General features: G+C 33.5%; 1 protein-coding gene across 1 annotated transcript; it reads left to right on the top strand.

Moving 5' to 3' along the window:
• Positions 1–3,782: 3,782 nt before the first annotated feature.
• LOC133173562 (chitin synthase chs-2-like) lies at positions 3,783–19,182 on the top strand. The gene is made up of 17 exons (XM_061308544.1): positions 3,783–3,819; positions 6,987–7,276; positions 8,148–8,529; positions 8,626–9,677; positions 9,764–9,860; positions 10,104–10,267; positions 10,355–10,434; positions 11,244–11,352; positions 11,511–11,664; positions 11,926–12,139; positions 12,249–12,449; positions 12,714–13,111; positions 13,213–13,377; positions 15,023–15,285; positions 16,853–17,040; positions 17,170–17,354; positions 17,728–19,182. The coding sequence occupies exons 2-17, from the start codon at positions 6,987–6,989 to the stop codon at positions 19,180–19,182; spliced, it is 5,397 nt and encodes a 1,798-aa protein (XP_061164528.1). The 5' UTR covers positions 3,783–3,819.
• The last annotated feature ends 326 nt before the right edge of the window (positions 19,183–19,508 follow it).

The following is a 19,508-nucleotide window of genomic DNA, read 5'->3' as shown; positions in this document are numbered from 1 at the left end:
ACTGATCGTGTACTCTATCTAATTCTTATTTCACAAGAAGGATAGATGGTTTTCATATTGCTCCTCAATCGCTTAATTCGCGATTTCAACATCCATCTGATAATTTAATCCATTCTGACAAGGTATCAAGGTCTTCTTTTCCATATTTGGTCCATCCTCTGGCTTAATCTTCTACTGAATTCATAATATTTATGAAATTAAGACGCCAGTTGAAAGATCAGGGTTCCCTAAACGTTGGCCCTCTTATAATAAGTGATTTAATGTCCTTATTATTGACTATATTTAGTAATGACGTGTCCAGCAGGACTATAGTTGTAGGGTGAAGAGAACATGAACACGCTGGAGGATTATGTTTCAGATGCTCTATATCTATACACTGTAACGTTTTTTTAAAATAAAGTTTGGAAGCAATTGTCGATGTTTATTTGTAAAATATACATGGTGTGGACTTCAACTTGAAATATGGCAGAATGCAATACTGGACCTTTTTGTTATTAAGAATAATACTCATATTAACTGCGACAATTCCTTTGTTGGTATATTGAAGTTTAAGGAACAAACGGGTTGTTTGAGCGGTATTTTTTCCGCTAAACGTATCTCAAATCCAAGCCTGTATACTGGTCCCATCACATTCACACTGTGGGCTTGAAAGATTCCCAACACTATCGACATTGTCATTGCTACCATATGGAAAGGCCGTGCCTAGTTTTCTAATCACTCTCGTTGTCTACGGAAAGGTTTACACAGTGATGGGCTGTTAGTATGATGGTAAATCTTTTCTAGTGTTCTTACTTTCATTGACGAAATTGAATGATCAGGTAAATCAAATGCTTGTATAGAAGCTGCTGGCCCCTGTTGTTAATTTTAAAACTATGCTCCGATATTCTTTTACTAAGTTAACCCTTGGTTTCACGACACAAATAAGCCCACGAAGGGTACATTCTATTATTTAGACAACATTAGAAGATTTGAAATTCATATTTTCCTAAGCTTTGGTATAGAATCTCTGTCCAGTAAGATTACAAGTAAACAAAGAACTAGCAATCAAAATATCACAGATTTTACAGTTTTTGACAGAACATTTGGAAATAGAACACATGGGATCGGAAAAGGAATCGTCATATACATCTCTAAAAGAAACTTTACGATTCCTTCCATTTTTATGGACATAATTTGTCGAAATGCGCATCTGGTGCATCAAAATTGGTACCGTGTATGATTTACATTATGACCCCTGGGTCGAGGCCTCTGCTGGTGGACTGTTAGTCCCCGAGGGTCTCTACAGCCCAGTAACCTAGTACTTCGGTACTAGCTTAAAAATACGGATATATTTATTAAAATACTGTGGTAATATTTAGAAATTTATTTAAAAAATAAGGATTATCTCCCTCATGCATAGCTCTGATCCTTCGAGGTATTTGGCTCCAGTTTTAGGCATCTTTTTCAGCTCTTCCAAGTCTTTTTTATTTAAATATTTAGGATTTCCAACGTTTCGGCTTGAGCATCACAGAAGAGAAATATTTTGTCGAAATGCGCATCTGGTGCACAATTTGGTACCGTGTATGAATTACATGCATGATACTTTTACCAGTACACCACAAACACTCCTGCATTGAGGAATGTATTTTCAAGTGCATAAACGTAGTTTTCAAAAATTTGACACAAAACAAGAAATAAATGAAAATCATATTCCAATTAATCAATAGGCCAAACCAAAATTGCAACACAACATGAACTGGTACTTAGGAGTCATTAAAACGCTTTTTGATATAACACTTGATTTAAAAATGTACAAGAAGACAGAAGACAGGTTTGGGATTCTGAATTTAATCAAATAGTCGTATACATTCAACAGTCAGCATAATAATTATAAAATTTATTTAATGGCTAATGCATCCTTTCTACCATTTCGGCATAGTACATCATCTAAATAATAACTCTCTCTCTCTCTCTCTCTCTCTCTCTATATATATATATATAATACTTATATCCAAAACTAATATCCAAATAACTTTATCTCACTTCCATTCATGACCATGTAGTGTAGGGCGGCGCTGCGATTTCTTTTTTAGACTTGCCTAGATGGTCGAGTGGTCTAGCGCGCTGTTCCTGTACTGCTAGAAGAAAGTTCATGATCAACCTCGGGTTGGGGCGGAAGTGGGTATCTTTATAAAAGTGCATGTATATATATATATATATATATATATATATATATATATATATATATATATATATATATATATATATATATATATATATATATATGGAGATAATGAACAGTATTCAAGCTCAAAAGTCCATTAAACAATATAAATCAGGAGCGGACCTCTAAAACATCAGAGGTGGGATCAGGTGCCATGGAGGATTGAGCATCCCCTGCCGACCGGTCATATCCGCCGTGTGCTCCTTTTCATGATCGGGAAATAACGGAAAAATCCGTCGACAATTCTGTGTGTAAATAATGGCCTTACAATTATTATGAAAAACGTCAGTCAGCATTTGACTCTATGAGAGATTGTATTTGCTGACAAGGTCATTGTATCGACCATAGAACTTACGAAATGATGACTTTAAACGAAACTCCAAGGTCAAGGATAAAAGTTCAAAACTGTTGGTACCAAAGGGAAGGTCTTGCCACAAGAAATGTACAAGTGAAATATGAAAGCACCCACCGTTAAAAAGTTATTGCCAAAGTTATAATTTTTCAAAAGTAGGCCAAACTCTGAAGTAAATCGAAAGTTCAAAAGTACATGTAACGGTGCCTATGAAAAAGTCTTACCACAAGGTAATATGAAAGCCCTAGTACCAACCGTGAAAAATATATGACCAAGGTTAAAGTTTTTCACAAGTAGGTAAATGAGATCAAGGTCAAAGGGTCAAACTTGTTAGTGCCCAAGGGAAGGTCTTGGTGTAAATTCTGAAGCCAAGCCTGGGTAAGGGAGGAATACGTCATAGATGACTGAAAGAATCCCTAACAAATCAACCAGAAATGAAACTTCAAGAAACGCTGTGAAATGAAATTGACAATTTTTTCATGAATTTCCCTAGTATCAGTAACAATAATAAACATCATCAAAAATCAAGCAACCCATGTCAATTATAAAAAATATTAGGCCAACTTTAAAAAATTGTTTGGTTGCCCTCTACCAACCGACTGACTTAAAATGGCCCGACTCAAAACTTTTTTTCAACCTCCAGGATTTGCAATATTTTTTTTTTGTTTTAATCCTGAATTTTCCCATTCGTCAATATATATGTTGAAACTTTCTGAAAAAAAGATTTTCCCACCTACCTACCTACCCATTTCTTTTACCCTGTGTCGGGAGAGGGCAAGCAAGCATTATTTTAAATATGGCCTGATCTACCATTTTTGCTGAAATGTATTTAGTCGGATTCAGTAAGGTCGATCATGCATTTTGGGGCGCAGTACAAAGTTCTTAAGCTCAATATCAGAATTATTATATAATTATATGTAATTATACATGTACATCATTTTTCATTTATCCCTGTTTGATTGACTTGTGGCAAATATTTTTGTTTAAAGAAGATAATCCCATGAAGGCTTTACTGATAATAGTTTAACTCAGGTAATTAAATGGGGATTTACTGTAGCAACTTAACAAGGAAGAAATATTATAATCTGGACATTATCGGACAGTAATATAGGTCACTATGATATGGTTAGTAATTAGGGCACATCATTTCTTCGTAATCATAAAAATAAAGCTCCGATCCTTGTTCTCTATCAGTTTTATCATTTATCATAGCTGAGCAGACTGTGATAATCTGAGGACCGTGCGAACAGTCCGAAAAATAAAGGTATGTAATCAATCTTTATACATAATGACATCGCTAAATCAACATTTTTATAACATTTTAAATTTGGACAAACTTTCATTTTTATGGTAGTACAGTTTATGACTTAACTGATTTCTCTAAACATTCCATGAAGGTATACTCTTACACTAGTGTGGTCTAAAATATCTTCTAATCCGGCACCTATAGATTCTCATAAATATTTCTTATTAACGTTTGCCTGTTTTATTATATGGTTGTTTGGTATTCTCTATATGTTTTGTAAATATTCAAAACTTTCTGCAAATTCAAAGAGCTACTTTAACGAGGTTGGATCCTGATATTTAAAGTCTTAAACTTTTTTGGGGAAGTATATTTTTAGTTTCTACACCCATAGCTTAATTAAAAATCGAAACAAAAAATGAGGGTCAGTATGCTTCTTTTGGCGCTACAGTATATTTAATATGACCTTTTTGCACTGAAATTTGTGTCTTAATAAAAAATCACATTTTCGACATTTTCCCTCCAAAGTTTTTATCCAAATAAATCATGGGACAAAATAAAATATTAGTCTATTTAAAAAAAGACACATTAAAGTTGTAACTAAGAAAAAGTTTCAAATTGCTTCGCAAAATCAATTATCTGACCTTTCTGCACTCACAAAATGTGATTTTTCTGGCATTAAAAATTTAACCATCAAGAACATCATTTAAAAGTCTTAAACTTTTGCTGAATTTAAGCAGATTGATCAAAGTTATCTTATATATTCAGAAAAGAAAAACAAAAGTGGGGGACTATGATCTAAATTTTTAGATATTACTAAAAAAGTGTTAATTTTACGTTAAAATTGGCTCAATTTTTTCCTGGACTTTCAGAATATATTTACTATATTTGTCACAATATAATGAAAGAATTCATAAGAAATAATTTAATAGATATTTCAGAACCAGCATAAAACATTTCACTGCAAAAACCAGCTCTGTTTGCAACCAGCATGGAAAAATAGGAATCTAAACTTTACAGTACTGTATATATTTCAAAAGGGAAAAATTGATCATTTTCTACCTTCCGCCACAAAATATAGTTCTTGGCTTAATCCTATTTGAATGGAATTAAACGCGGTTTTTCTTTGGATATAGTTTAATTTACATTGTAGAATCCAGATTTAATGTTAGAACTTATAAGTGATGCAGAATTTTAGAAATAAAGGTCTAGACCAAAATCTGTTCAAAAGCTCAGGATCGAACCTCCTTAAGCAAAAGACGACAAAAACATACTTGGACCAAAATATGATTTTTTTTTCCAAATATATATGGTGAAAGCACTCTTGAAAAACGCTTAGGAATGACATTTTTCAGCTTAAATCATCACTATTTGATCTGACCTCTGAAGTATGGCTTGATGTCATGTAACACGTACTAGTCATCAGCAGCAAGGAGTTGGAAGACTTAAGGAAGAAAAGGGAAAAATAGAATATTTTTAGATAAATTGAAATTATGAAAATATCTATAAGTACCGCTTACTAATTACTGAGATCGATAATCATTACAGAAATAATAATACAAAATACCGACATAGAAAAATTCCGGGTACAATATATAATCACTTATTTATTGAAAAAAGTCATCTACAACATATTGCAAATAAAGTATTCTGATATTCCAACTTTCTTATTGATTTATGGCCTTATGTTTTTTGATGAAGTTTTCCAAACTCACGGTGAGAAAACTTTGAAATGAAAAAGTCAACAACTTCATTCATCTTCTCGTCCCTATTATTGATATAGCCGCCAAGTATATATATATATATATATATATATATATATATATATATATATATATATATATATATATATATATATATATATATATATATATATATATCAAAAGCAAGTAAGCAGGTTCTCTCCCACTGGTATCATAGTTTCTTCATGATTGATTTGAGGGGAGGTCTCTGATTATGCAGCTTGCCTTCTCCATCCCCCCCCCCCCCCCCGAGATATGATTTTGAAAGATTTTGTTATCACAGGAAACTTTGTACATAATTGTGCAAAACACATATTAAAGGTTATCTTATTGTGCCATATATACTACACGTGTCTTTCACATGCGGCATTGATAAAAATTGAAAAAAAATATTTGCATATCAAAATGAATAAGTGTGGTCCATTTACTCTTGAATTTCTTTTCTCAAATTTTCCATATTATTTCCTTATTTTTTACATGCAAAACCCTCCCCCACCCCCACTTAGGTCCATGATTTGAGCAAAAATTAATCTACACTACCTGAGAATGCTTGTGTATTAATATCTTCCTCTGATGGTTTAGAGGTCCGTGTTTGCTCTGCTCCCGATTTTTTTGTTTATTCCAATGGATGTTTGAGCTTGATTACTAATCGTTATCTCTATATTTCTTCCTATCTGTAGAAGCATTTCAATATATACGACTAATCATGGTTCTGTTGTCTTTGAAAACAAGATTTAAAAAGTGTTAATTCCCCATATATTCCCATGAAATACATTGATCCCATATTAAATTAATTTGAACAAATTTGAATGTATACATGTACGATATGAAGATGCTTGTATAAAATATGACTGATCATGGCCTTGCTCTTCTTGAAAAGATTTTTAAAAATATATTTTTCCACATGTATTCCCATTTTGAACTTTAATCTCCTATTGTGGCTTCAGGGCATGATTTGCTAATTTGAATCTTTGCTACCTGTTAATTCATATAACTAATCATGGTTGTTCTTGGTAGAGAAATTTTAATAAGTTCCTATTTTTCCCATTAAAAACCTTGCACTCTAATTTGTGGCCCCAGCCTACCCTGAATAGATGAAAATACCTAATACATAACAAAAATATAGCAGGCAGCAGTTGTAGCATAACGTAATACTGAGCTGTCTGGAGCTTGAGTGTGTACATGCTTTTATTTCATACATGTATTGAAGTGTGTACAGGGAAAGTTTCGTTCCCGATTTATTTTCGACACTTTCATCCTGGTTGCAAGTAGACGAAATTAAAATGGGACAAATGCAAAGAAGACAGCACTATCTCTTAAGAACAACTTCCTAGGCAAATTGTAAACCCAGCAAAAATTGCTTGCCATTTTGAAAGGGCGATATAACCATGTATACAGTATATAAAAAATCAAGTATGATGTTTTAATTTTTCTTACATGATTTAGATGGATTTTGCTCCATATCGTCAGGGATCAGGACTCAGAATGTCAGAAAGGGGTATCTCTAGATCTCTCACTTCACTGGGTAATGAAATGGATGTTGGTGCACATCGGAACCCAGCTTATGAAGACGATTCTTGTGACTCCATAGAATCATTTCCACACTCTACAGAAAGTGAAACATCTGATGAGAAATACGACGAGCATTATGAGAATCAGAAAGCAGAGAACATTCCCATTCAAAGAACACCACTACCAGAGGATTTTTCAGTCCAGAATTCCCAGTTTTCGCACAGGTTGTTTAAATAAAAAATTACATAGACAATTCAACATGTGCTTGCTTGTAAAGCACTCAGATGAGTTGAATGCTTAAAATAAGATATAACTTTCTTTGTTTAAAGTTGAACATGATTCGTAAAAGGAAGAGAATTATCTTTGTCAGCCATATTTTTCTCCTCTAGTTCGAACTTCTCCAGTCCCTATATAAGCCTATGCCCATTTTCAAGGTCAATGTACTTTCCCTCATAGATTTTACATAAACGGACGTCTCCTTCATTGTCATTCTGATAGAGTTCGGCGCGGCCAAAATGACCTGTTTGCCTCTGCCACGTCGGGGAAAAAAGTTACCAATGATATTTGGTATCATTTGCACAGGCCAAGGAATTACAAAGTGGGTTAAACACAAATGCAATGAAATAAAACGTAAACAAAAAGGACAACGTAAAATATACTGTATAAGCAGAATTTTTAGCGAGGATTCAATTTTGGTATTATAAGCGAATGTATTGAGATCGATAAAATTGAATATTGCTAACAAGTAATTGCGTAGCGATTCTAATAGCTTCTCTTGTTGGCATTATGAAATCGCAGAAATTACCTTTCAGCAAAAATATATACCGATTTTTAAGGATTTGCATCTCGCTAAAAATTCCACTTATACGGTAATGTGCTAACGCCGTAGCAATCAGCCAAAAAATATCAGATGTAACGAATGCGAAGGCTTTATATACACCAGTGTACACGAGTAAGGAAAACTTATATGGCGTATGGATATTTACTAGTCGTGTTCAGTTTTAAGAATACTACTTACTTGACAATTCTTATCTCTCAAACAATAAAACTTTGATAAGATATTTACATACTTTAAGATACGCTTTACTTTTTCAGATCGACAGCCAAAATGTGGGATGTATTTCAAGTTTCATCAGAAGATAATGTGTCGGGTTCGGAATTAGCCTGCTGGAATGCATGCTTTTACGTTACCAGGATTGCTCTTTGCATTGTGCTATTCACCCTCGTATTCATGTCATCTGTTATTTCAAAATTTACATTTCTTGTAATGACTGCTAATATATTCCCTGCAACTAATGCAACTAGACTGAAAAGTTTAGGTGGAACTCTGTCATACTCAAGCAAATTCACCGACATCAACTGGATATGGGGGATGTTAATCACAATCTCTGCACCGTACCTTTTCACAGTGTTTAAGTATACCTGGGTTCTACTCTTTAAAAATACATGGTCTCTCCATTGGAATACTCTCTTGGTGGTAAATATATATAACCGTATTGAGTTATGTGGATTAATACGTAATAGTGTAATACTTGGCAGATCTAAAAGCTTAGGATTTCTTTTTCTTTTGCAGGCGTTTTTCACTGAAACACTGCATTCGATTGGACTATGTACTTTTACACTGGTGGTGTTACCGAGCTTTGACCCAATCACAGCATGCATCCTATGTTTCAGTATATCTATGATTCCAGGAATTCTCAAAATTATTTTTCCTTCGAGAGACCCCCAAAACAATAAAAAGCTATTAAAAAGGGTCTCCACTGCCCAAGTTGCTATCAACACATTAGCTGCTTTGTGTCAGTTAGGTTCCATAGGACTATGGAGTTACTATGTTTTTCTGTCCAACACTAACAACTCTATTATTTTGATCATTCTGGTTATTCTTTCCCCGATTTTAATATCTATTTCATGGTGGGAAAATTTTGTTTCACAGCCGGAGTCAGATAAAATCAGTAAAATTAATTCAAATTCAGCAGAAACAAATGCACAGTTTTCTTTTCCCATTTTTCAAAAGAATATGAGAAAAGAAAGAGTAAGAATTGGGATCATCACAAATTTATGGAAGATAATTTTAACCCTAATAATAATGCCAAGTGTCTTGTTTGGGGGCAGCTGCAAGGACGGAGAGGCTTGTATTAGAACGATTTTCTTTGAACCAACAGGAAAAGCTGAAATTATACGTATAGCCTCCACAAATCTCACCATTAATGGACAATATGGAGACAGATGTGTATCGTACCTACCATATATAGTATCTTTAGTAAACGTTATATCTAGCATTATCTGCTACAAATGTGTAAAGGCAGCAAGTAAAATTCTGGCCCAGAAACTCTGTTTTGCTCTGCCAATCGTCCTCTCTACCCCAGCTGTTTTTGGCTTATTTTTCGGAATATACTCTCATACCCTAAATCCTGAAATCCCTGCTTCAGAAACGTGGACAATTGGAACATGCATTTTTCCACTACCATATGGTTCAAATAACAATGTCGATCCATCGATTCTCTTTAAGCTTATTGAATTTTACTGGCCTGCACTTGTCGCAGGAATTTTGGGATTTTTATCCTTTCTGGTAATTTCTAATCACATCTGGGCGCCAAACAAGGAGCGATTGATTCCAACAGATCGGTAAGTTTAAAGAAAATTGAATATGTTGCTTATCATTATTTTTATCATTACAGGTAAAGGCATTTGATATTATACTATATTTGCAGTCTATTTGTTCGTGCATTGTACTGTGGTGCATTCCTAGATCAGGCTTTATTTCTAAACCGTAGGAGGATTGACAAAGAATTAAAGATTGAAAAACACGTGCGTATATTAGACTAACAAGATTTTTGAAGTATTTGCTTTATGAAAATTATGCTTGATCTATTAAAAAAAATTAATTAATGATATATAAGACGTATTGTGATATAATTGATACTTAATTGATATTATGAATGATAGAAAGCACAGTTACATGGAATCTTAATATGGTTTTAAAATGAGAACAATAGGAAATAGAAACACGCCAAACAGAAATGAAAAAAACAACTTTTATTTTGAAATCAGAAAGAAACCAAGGAAGTTCCACTCCCTGACAACAATGATGATAATGCTGAAGAAAAGAATTGGTCAATTCTCCGAGAAGATGATACGCCAATGATCTATATGTGTGCAACAATGTGGCACGAATCGGAAACTGAGATGGTGCAGATACTTAAGTCCATTTTCAGGTAAACACGATTAGAATTGTAAAATTACTGATTTCATCACAGGAAACGAAAAATTTAGGATCGTAATTGATGTCAGATATATTGTAGACAAGACATTGATCAATGTGCAAGAACAAATGTGCAGACAGGATTAGGAATTAAGGATCCAGATTACTATGAATTTGAAGGTATGTAGAGAAAAAGGGATTAATGTTTTAAAGAAAATATTTATTCAGATTTTTTGGTAGCGTAAACTACCTAAGGTGATATGGTCTGTAGCCTTCGCTTATTTATTACGATGGGAAAAAAATTCTCGGCATTCAAGAGTATTTTACTTGTTGGTCAATGTATACCTAGTACATAGAGAATGATACATACCCTTTTCCATATCACATCCTGTATCAGCCCGAGACATCAATATCAGCCAGAGGGCAGAAGTATTTCTCCTTTTTTCCATATAAATATTGTACGAAATATTCCCGATGTGACTAAAGAAACAACATTTTAGTCAATCAGAATCCATAAAGGCATTCCGCAACAGACAAGTACATAATACTCTGTGGTGTGAAACGAATTTCCTACTCGACAAGCACTGTTTGTTTAAGGAGATAAAAGAAAAATAAGTACAAGCATGTCATAATGATCTTTTCCTTCTGTCTTGATTATCTACTCAGACAATTTATGCTTTCAAAAGCCATACTTTTCTAACAATGCATGGGTCCTATTCGAAATGAAATATGTAACAAACCAGTCATCTTAAACATTTCGTAATTATTTCTTTTTTAAAAGTAGTTCATCACTCTTGCGGCAGATAAAGCATCTATTTCTTTGATAATATAAAGCAGATTTTCTTTATTCAATATATATATATATATATATATATATATATATATATATATATATATATATATATATATATATATATATATATATATATATATATATATATATATATATATATATATATATATATATATATATATATATATATATATAGCTCATATTTTCTTCGACGATGCTTTTGAATCACGTGTGGATAGCAAAGGACGATACAAAGTCAACAGCTACGTGAAACAACTGATCAATTCCATACATATATCAGCTCGGTATGTTATATTTTAACAAAAGGAACAAAATTTAATCTTTTCTTTCTTATATCAGAGAAAAAAGTAAAATTACCTTACAAAATTTTACATTTATTTGCTCAAAATAAAGAGTAAAACATTTTTCAACATAATAAATGTATTATTGCTTTTCTATAAAGATCTGTATACGGAAGGCAACAAACAATTCCTCCACCGAGTTGTACTGAGACCCCCTACGGAGGGCGTTTAGAATGGAATCTTCCGGGTGGAAACAACCTCATTGCCCATCTCAAGGACAAAACTAAAATACGTCACAGAAAAAGATGGAGTCAGGTACTTGGAATCCCTCAACCAAATATAGAGAAAATGTTCAAAACAAGAGAAATTTGGATAATAAATAAGGGATAATGTCTGTTGATTTATTGTTTGATATAGTAATCTTAAATAAATTGCAAATGCTTTGCTTAACTTTGATTACTCAGTAGTAAAAACCCAACAATTTGATACTTTCAAAATGAACATAGATATCGGATTTCCTATGTATTTATCAACAGTGTTTCATTATTTTTCTTATGTTTTTCAACCTGTTTTCAGGTGATGTATATGTATTACTTTTTGGCTTATAAATTGATGAAAATTCCGAAAAAGACGAGGAGACAAAAAAGGACAATTGCAGAAAACACGTTTCTTCTGGCCTTAGATGGTGACGTGGACTTCCAACCCAAAGCTGTTCAGCTCCTTGTGGATAGAATGCGAAAGAATCCAGACGTTGGTGCAGCTTGTGGTCGAATCCATCCAATAGGAACAGGTAGCTACTGTATTTGACAAAAACTAAAATGAAACACGACTGCTCTTACCATAAATTTAAAAAAATAAGATTTCATAGTATTCATTATCTTATGATTCCATTCAAAAAGGTCCTATGGTATGGTACCAGAAATTCGAGTATGCAGTCAGTCATTGGCTTCAGAAAGCAGCAGAGAACGTTTTAGGATGTGTACTTTGTAGCCCAGGCTGTTTCAGTCTGTTTCGTGGTTCTTCCCTCATGGACGACAATGTCATGGCACGATATACAACACGTCCAACAGAACCACATCACTATGTTCAGTATGATCAAGGTGCTGGCTTTTTTAACGATAAATTTATTAAAGTTAACGTAATGGATACCTTCATAGAATTCTATAATATTTTATATTTGCTGAATTCACATTACATTTTTAATGAATACTTGACACCTAGATTTTCAAATGCAAGATGTAAATATTACAGGAAACAAGAACAAAGTTTGAAATCCAAGATAGAATGTTAACTATATGAATCATTTGCTAAAGTGGAGATATCACCAAAAGATCGTGTTTCCAAACTTGTTGAATATTTTTCAGGAGAAGACCGATGGCTATGCACTTTATTACTACAGCAAGGATACAGAGTGGAGTATGTTGCTGCCAGTGATGCGTTAACATATGCACCAGAAACTTTCAATGAATTTTACAACCAGCGCAGGAGATGGTCTCCCTCAACGATGGCAAATGTATTGGATCTTCTTATGGATTGGAAAAACGTTACAAGAAAAAATGAAGACATTTCTAAGTTATATATACTGTATCAGATGTTTTTGATGATTTGCTCCATTTTAACTCCTGGAACAATTTTTCTGATGATTCTCGGAGCAATAAGTATGGCATTTCCTGCTATACCACCAGTTGCCGGGATGATTATCAATCTTGTACCTGTTACTGGAATGGTTATACTGTGTTTTACTGCAAAACCGAACTTCCAGGTAATTATTTTACTCACTTGACTAGCAATGCAAGTCTTCTGGAAATCTGCTCCTCTATATATTTTGGGGCATTCATTGTTTTATTATTTTTTGTTTAAAAGCTAGCCTATGCGGCTGTTGTTTCGACCATCTATTCTTTGCTTATGATGGTGGTCTTGGTCGGACTGTTAGTGGAGGCCGCCACAGCTGGGTTCTGTTCTGTCACAACCCTGTTTCTTTTATTCGTCGTCGGTGTCTTCCTTGTTTCAGCCATAGTTCATCCTCAGGTAAAGCTTTAAATTATTTAAAATAATTTAAATATATAAATGTATTGTTATTTCAGCAGTCTTGGGGGCTAATGTCACCGATTATGTATTTGTCGCTATTTAATGATTTTCTTTATCGGAATAAAATGCACTTGCTAAGATTTTCTCGAAATTAAGTTTTATATCATTGTATTTAAGTAAGGTTTATTCAAAAACTTTACATTATATACATTACCCACATTAACTTATTTCAATTCTTTAATTTTTAGCAAGATCTTCACATTGCAATACTTTCTCATGTATTCTGTTGCTTATTTTTGTAGTTCTGTCTAATGCAATGACTAAGATGTTATTCTGTGGATAAAACAAAAACCAACAATATATACAGCTCAAATTAATTTGACAGAACGATTTTGTGATTAAATGTCCATTTTGGAAATACAAATATTGCTTTTTAACAATGGCGCAAACAAAAAATACGACGAATATTTGCAATTTAGTTACGTTTTTATATTCATGATTGATTATTTTCCTTGTAGAACTTAGTTGCTCGCTTTTTACACGAATAACAACCTTAATGCAATTAGGAATGTTATGAACCAAGTTTTTTTGTAGAACTTTTCTGGAATTGATCGTCATTAGAGATCGCTAGAGAACCACATATCTTTTACTTCATAAGCATAATTCATAAGCATATTTGAGTAAGGTCCAGTATTCGTTTTTGTTTCCAAATGGTTTTATGCTGGTTTGAATCAAGATTCTTTCAGGACAACAAAAGTGTAGAAACTACATTTCGTTTGCAGAACTCTCTCGGACTTACTGAGTTAAAATACATGCTGCTATATAATACATGAAAACAGTTTTTCAAGAAATAATAGAAAGGCACGTTTGGTACTAACATCTATCAGTATCTTCTGATGAGCACAAGAGAATTTCTTCAAGACAATACATTGTCTTAACACGGTCGGGAAACAATCCCAGCCGAAACTCAATATAAAGCAATTCAGGGAAATTTTAGGACGCAGTATGAGGAAATTGGTTAAAATGTTTTAACGGATAAAAAGACATATGGAAGAGATTTCAGAAAGAACGGTTCATAACACACTAATTGCCTTTCGACTGTTACTCTTGCAAGAAGGGGAGAAACTAAGTACTCCAAAGTAAGTTATAATTCATGAATATAAAAACTTTACTAAAATTGCCTAATTCATCTTGGCAAATTTGAAAACTGTAGGTCACCACTACAAGAATATTCTCATTTGTATTGCTAATGCAACGGTAAATATCAAATAGTTCTAAAAAAAAAATATCTTTAAAAATTTATCATTAAGTATTTATTTCTTTTGAGACGTTTTATTTCCTAATTAATTTCCGCCGAAATATCCTGAGATATTGCCGACTTGACGTTAAGCAATAATCAATCAATTAATCGATCTCCTAATTTCTGTCTACAAATTAAAAACTTCGTGTATTTTTGAGTTGATAATATGTTTATATGAATTTACCTGTAAAACATTACAGTGAAATGATCTATTTGTAAATAATCTTAAAAAGAAATAATTATCTATATAAGAATTGCATATAAATGTACAGTTTTCATCTGAATAAAAACTTTATCAACACTTTAACTTTAAGTTATAATTATCATAATATATTTTTTATCCAGGAATTTTATTGTGTCCTTCATGGATTCATTTATTTCCTATCCATTCCGTCCATGTCGATGCTGCTAATGATCTACTCCCTCGGCAACCTTCATGTGGTGTCCTGGGGAACAAGAGAAACCAAGGAAACACAGCCACAACAGACACCCACAAAAGTCATCTTACAGGATAGCAAAACAAAATCCCAAACTCTTGTGGAAACCCTTGGCTTTGGAATAAATGGCGGAAAATCTGATTATCTTTTTTCATGTGGAAAATTCATCAGGTACAAAAATGTATTGTTTCTCTTTTACCATTTATTAAGTGAAGAAAAAAATTCACCAGGTACAAAGATGTATTGTTTCTCTTTTACCATTTATTAAGTGAAGAAAAAAAATAAGAAATAGCCAGATTATTGTGTACAAATAAATACACAAAATCTAAACACAACCTCAAGCCGATTGATGAATTTTTACGCATTTTTTATGCTGTCTACAGAGGTTTTATAAACCTTTCTCTGCCAACCAAATAGCGTGTTACAACCAGGCTTAAATTATCTAGAACTGCTTAATGCATTACAATGCAATTTATTGCAATTTTTTTCTGTCCATCAATTCTTTTCATCTATCACACACCCTACTAATGTGTTTGGAATCTTTTATATTTCGTTGTTCTGCAAATTATAATACCCGAGGAGTTCGCAGTAGCTCTGGCGAGATTTACTGAGGCTACAGAGAGACTGTTGTTGGATGAGGTAAATTATTCAGGAAAGAGTAGTTAGGAAGTGACTAGTAATCAGAAAAAAAAAACTGTTACGCTTCAGTTTTCACCTTTGCATAATTATCAGTGGATATGTACTTAAACCTCTCTAGGATTCATTCAAACTTCTTCAATAAATATTCCTTGTGACATAATTTTATGAAATTATGTATTAAAATTTGTTTTTGAACAAACATGCTTGCATAGGAACTATATTTTCTGGCGTCAGACTAAATTTACATGGTAAATAAGGTACCAACATGACTTAAAACCCCAAAATCAGCTGAATGGGTTGAATTGCATTTGGGTTAGCACGAATACCACAGGAATCTTACGCTTGGAAAAGACCAAATCTACTTTCAATTGGAATAGCACAGTGATTATTTTTTCATGCATTTTATAGATGAAACAATTAGTTACAACTAATATCAAGTTATGAAGTGAAAATCCACTTCCTGTCTTATTGAGAGTATGACCGGGACATCTTTTTAGTTTCTCATCTTTGTATTAAAAAAAATCTCGCAATCCATGTAATATCGTACATTAACCTGAACCACGTGTTCGAAATAAAGTCTAGACATGTAGAAGGCCAGTATGCCAACATTCGATGATTGGACAATTATTCGTTGTAATATCCGCTGAGTGCAATAAATAACAATAGCCATATAAGGTAAACAAAGGTTTGTCATCGTAGCAGATATTACAATTTTTTCTGTTAGCCTATTAGCGACTTTGGAAAAAATTGTCTCTACGAGCTCCAATCTTCGCCGTAAATTATCACAAAAGCGTAGATTAAGTAGCATATGATTTTACCCCCCCCCCTTTTCTTAAAATTATGAAATTTTTTTCATGACACACGTATTTGAAAGAAACGGACTATAGCAATTTACTGTTTACTGCCAATTTTATTTATAAAACCAGTTCTATCCTATAACATCGAATATGTTAACCAAGACCACGTGTCTTGAATTTAAATCACAATTAATTTAGTTGAGGGGTATCAATCCCTAGATATATCTACCCCAGGTTAAAGAAACTTCTGTGGTGTTATTTAAGTACAAATGCAATCCTGTAATCCTTTAATTTACTCTCAGATGCTGCCCAACTAAGAAGCCAAATGAAAGATTATTCCAAGTCTTACTTGACAGACTTGACGACATAGAAGCTCAGATCTCTAAAGATTCACGGGAGCCCGAACAAGAAAGTTTAGGAAATCTAGAGTCTGCGGAGGAACTTCATTTCACGAAACAGAATGTTATGATAGACGGAGCTGTCGTTAGAGGTAAGTATATCATCTATATACTTTGAACTTAAATGAAGTTCATTACGAATAAAAAATATCTCAAAACTAATAATTGCCACTTGAATTTTCAATGAATTATGTATTTCAGTTAATGCATTCATTTTGTAGACAATCCCATGTTTAATGATGAAGGAGAATTCAAAAACAAAGAGGCAACGGATTCTTGGATAAGTGACGAAGATTTGAAAGCATGTGCGAGAAAATCTCTTGAAACGGATGAAATGGCATTTTGGCAAGAATTTATACCAAAATATCTACAACCACTAGCCCAAGATAAAGAACACGAGAAACAGGTTAAGTCATTGTCATTTTATGATGCTATGAGGGCATATTTTAGCGCTGGAATATCTCAGTTAGTATTAGTAATATCACACTTATTTCATTTTAGACAACCCTTTAATTGCATGAATATTTTTTATCGGCAGAAATATTTACTTAAAAAACATCTTTTGATAATATTTGTCAACTACCACCTAGAAGTAAAGGCAAAGACATATAAGAATCACAAGCCTAGTATATATGCTTTTGCATATATCAATTTAATGTTTCTTTTCATTATTAAAAATTCAATATTTTATCTCAAATGTAAGAACACTTGCTTAAAATTAAAAAAAACAAAACAACTGACAAACCATTAATTTACATGTGCTGATTTTCCTTTTACAGATGCAACATGGTCTCATCGAATTAAGAAACAAAGTTTGTCTCGGATTTCTATTGATGAATGCCCTTTTCGTGACAATTGTTTACGTCCTTACGGAGGTCAACGCCACTACTAACCAAACACTCTCCATCAAACTTCCTTGTACTGTAGAGGGAGGACGACCGGGCCGAGGCTATATTGAACCGATATCATTTGCTTTTACAGCTATATTTGGAATCATGTTATTCTTACAGTTCATCTGTATGCTTATGCATCGTATGTCTACATTCATCCATATCGCTGCCTCTACACAATTTAACTTGAGTAAGAAATTACAGGATTGGTTTTATCCAAAAGAACAGGGTTCCACAGATATCGGTGTAGAAGAAGGATTGGAAGTTGTAAAACAACTTCAGGCTGTTAAGGAAGATGACACAATATCTATTGCGTCCCAAGAAACAACTTTTAGCGAGGACTCTTATACACGTTCCGGAAATAAAACCAGAGAGATGTGGAAAAGATACACTAGAAGATTGCGAGAAAGGACCAGCAAACAACCGCAAGAACTACGAGTAAATTTTGCAGAAAATCTTGATAAATTTACAAAAGCCTTACAAGAAGGAGATGATGCAAGTACGAAAGGTATACACGAAGAAAGTAATTCTAATGTACATGATGAGAAAATATCCCAAGTTCAGAAACTTTTAAAGAATAGGTTCAATAGAAAGACGCTCCATACAGTGAGAACAATAGCCGAAAACCAAGCCCGTACACAAGAAATTAAAAGAAGGGCTACAGCCTTAAACAAGAAGAAAAGAATAGAAAGTCGATGGAATGAAATTTACGAAAAAGGAAAACTTTACACAGAAATTAAAAACCAAGGGCAACCCGGGAGGACAAGCAGGGTTGGATTTGCTTCAGTCGCTACGGCTGCAGTGGCTCAAGAAAATCGAAAACGTCTAGAAGAAAACGAAGAAAAATTAATGGACACAATTACTGAGGATGATGACTCAGTAGTCCCATCCGTGTTCCATCAAGGTAAGACAGGCGTTAGTTTTGCGTCTGTTGCTAAAGCTGCTTTGACACATAAAAATGAAAAACATCTAGAAGAGACACTGGAAGTATCGAGAAAAAACACCGAGGTAGAGGATAATTTGAAAGATACTCCAACAGAAAGAACAAGCAGAATTGGGTTCGCCTCTATTGCCAAAGTTGTAGTGGCCCAGGAAAAACAAAAACATCTTGAAAATACGGACCATGAACATGTTAAAGATATCTCTATGAAAAGCGGCGATACAAATGCTGTTCCATCCATTGAGACAGGCATATTAGATAAGGTCTCTGAAAAGACTAAGGAAAACTCTTTGGACGATGAGGAGGATTCTGAAGACGAAGTTAATTCTAATGAAGCTATGTCAAGTAGTCAGCAAACTGAACAAGGAAAAAATGTACCAAGTGCAGAATCATGTTATCTTTAAAACTCATTCTAAGTATTGAAGCACAATTGATCTCATTTCCTCCAGTTCAAACATATTCTATATTTATATAGTCATATTTCTCCAAAAATACTCATGAAGAGATCAATCCTTTAAGCTTAGAATGTATCCCATTTGTGATGTTCGTCGGATAGACTCCATAATGGATAGGATGTATAATAGTGTATTTCGCTACAAAATCACAAGAAATCCGCCTCAGGTCGCATACATACACCACTAGTTCTTCCGAATATTCGTAACATATACACTGTTCTAAATTGAAAATAGTTTGAAAAATGTGTTGGAGTCGGCTGCATTATTATGGATAC

The sequence above is a fragment of the Saccostrea echinata genome, unplaced genomic scaffold (genome assembly GCF_033153115.1).
Source record: "Saccostrea echinata isolate AGI-Se365-2 ecotype Australia unplaced genomic scaffold, CSIRO_AGI_Sech_v1 ptg000056l, whole genome shotgun sequence".
Classification (NCBI taxonomy): domain Eukaryota; kingdom Metazoa; phylum Mollusca; class Bivalvia; order Ostreida; family Ostreidae; genus Saccostrea; species Saccostrea echinata.
This window is presented reverse-complemented; position numbering and strand designations above follow the sequence as displayed.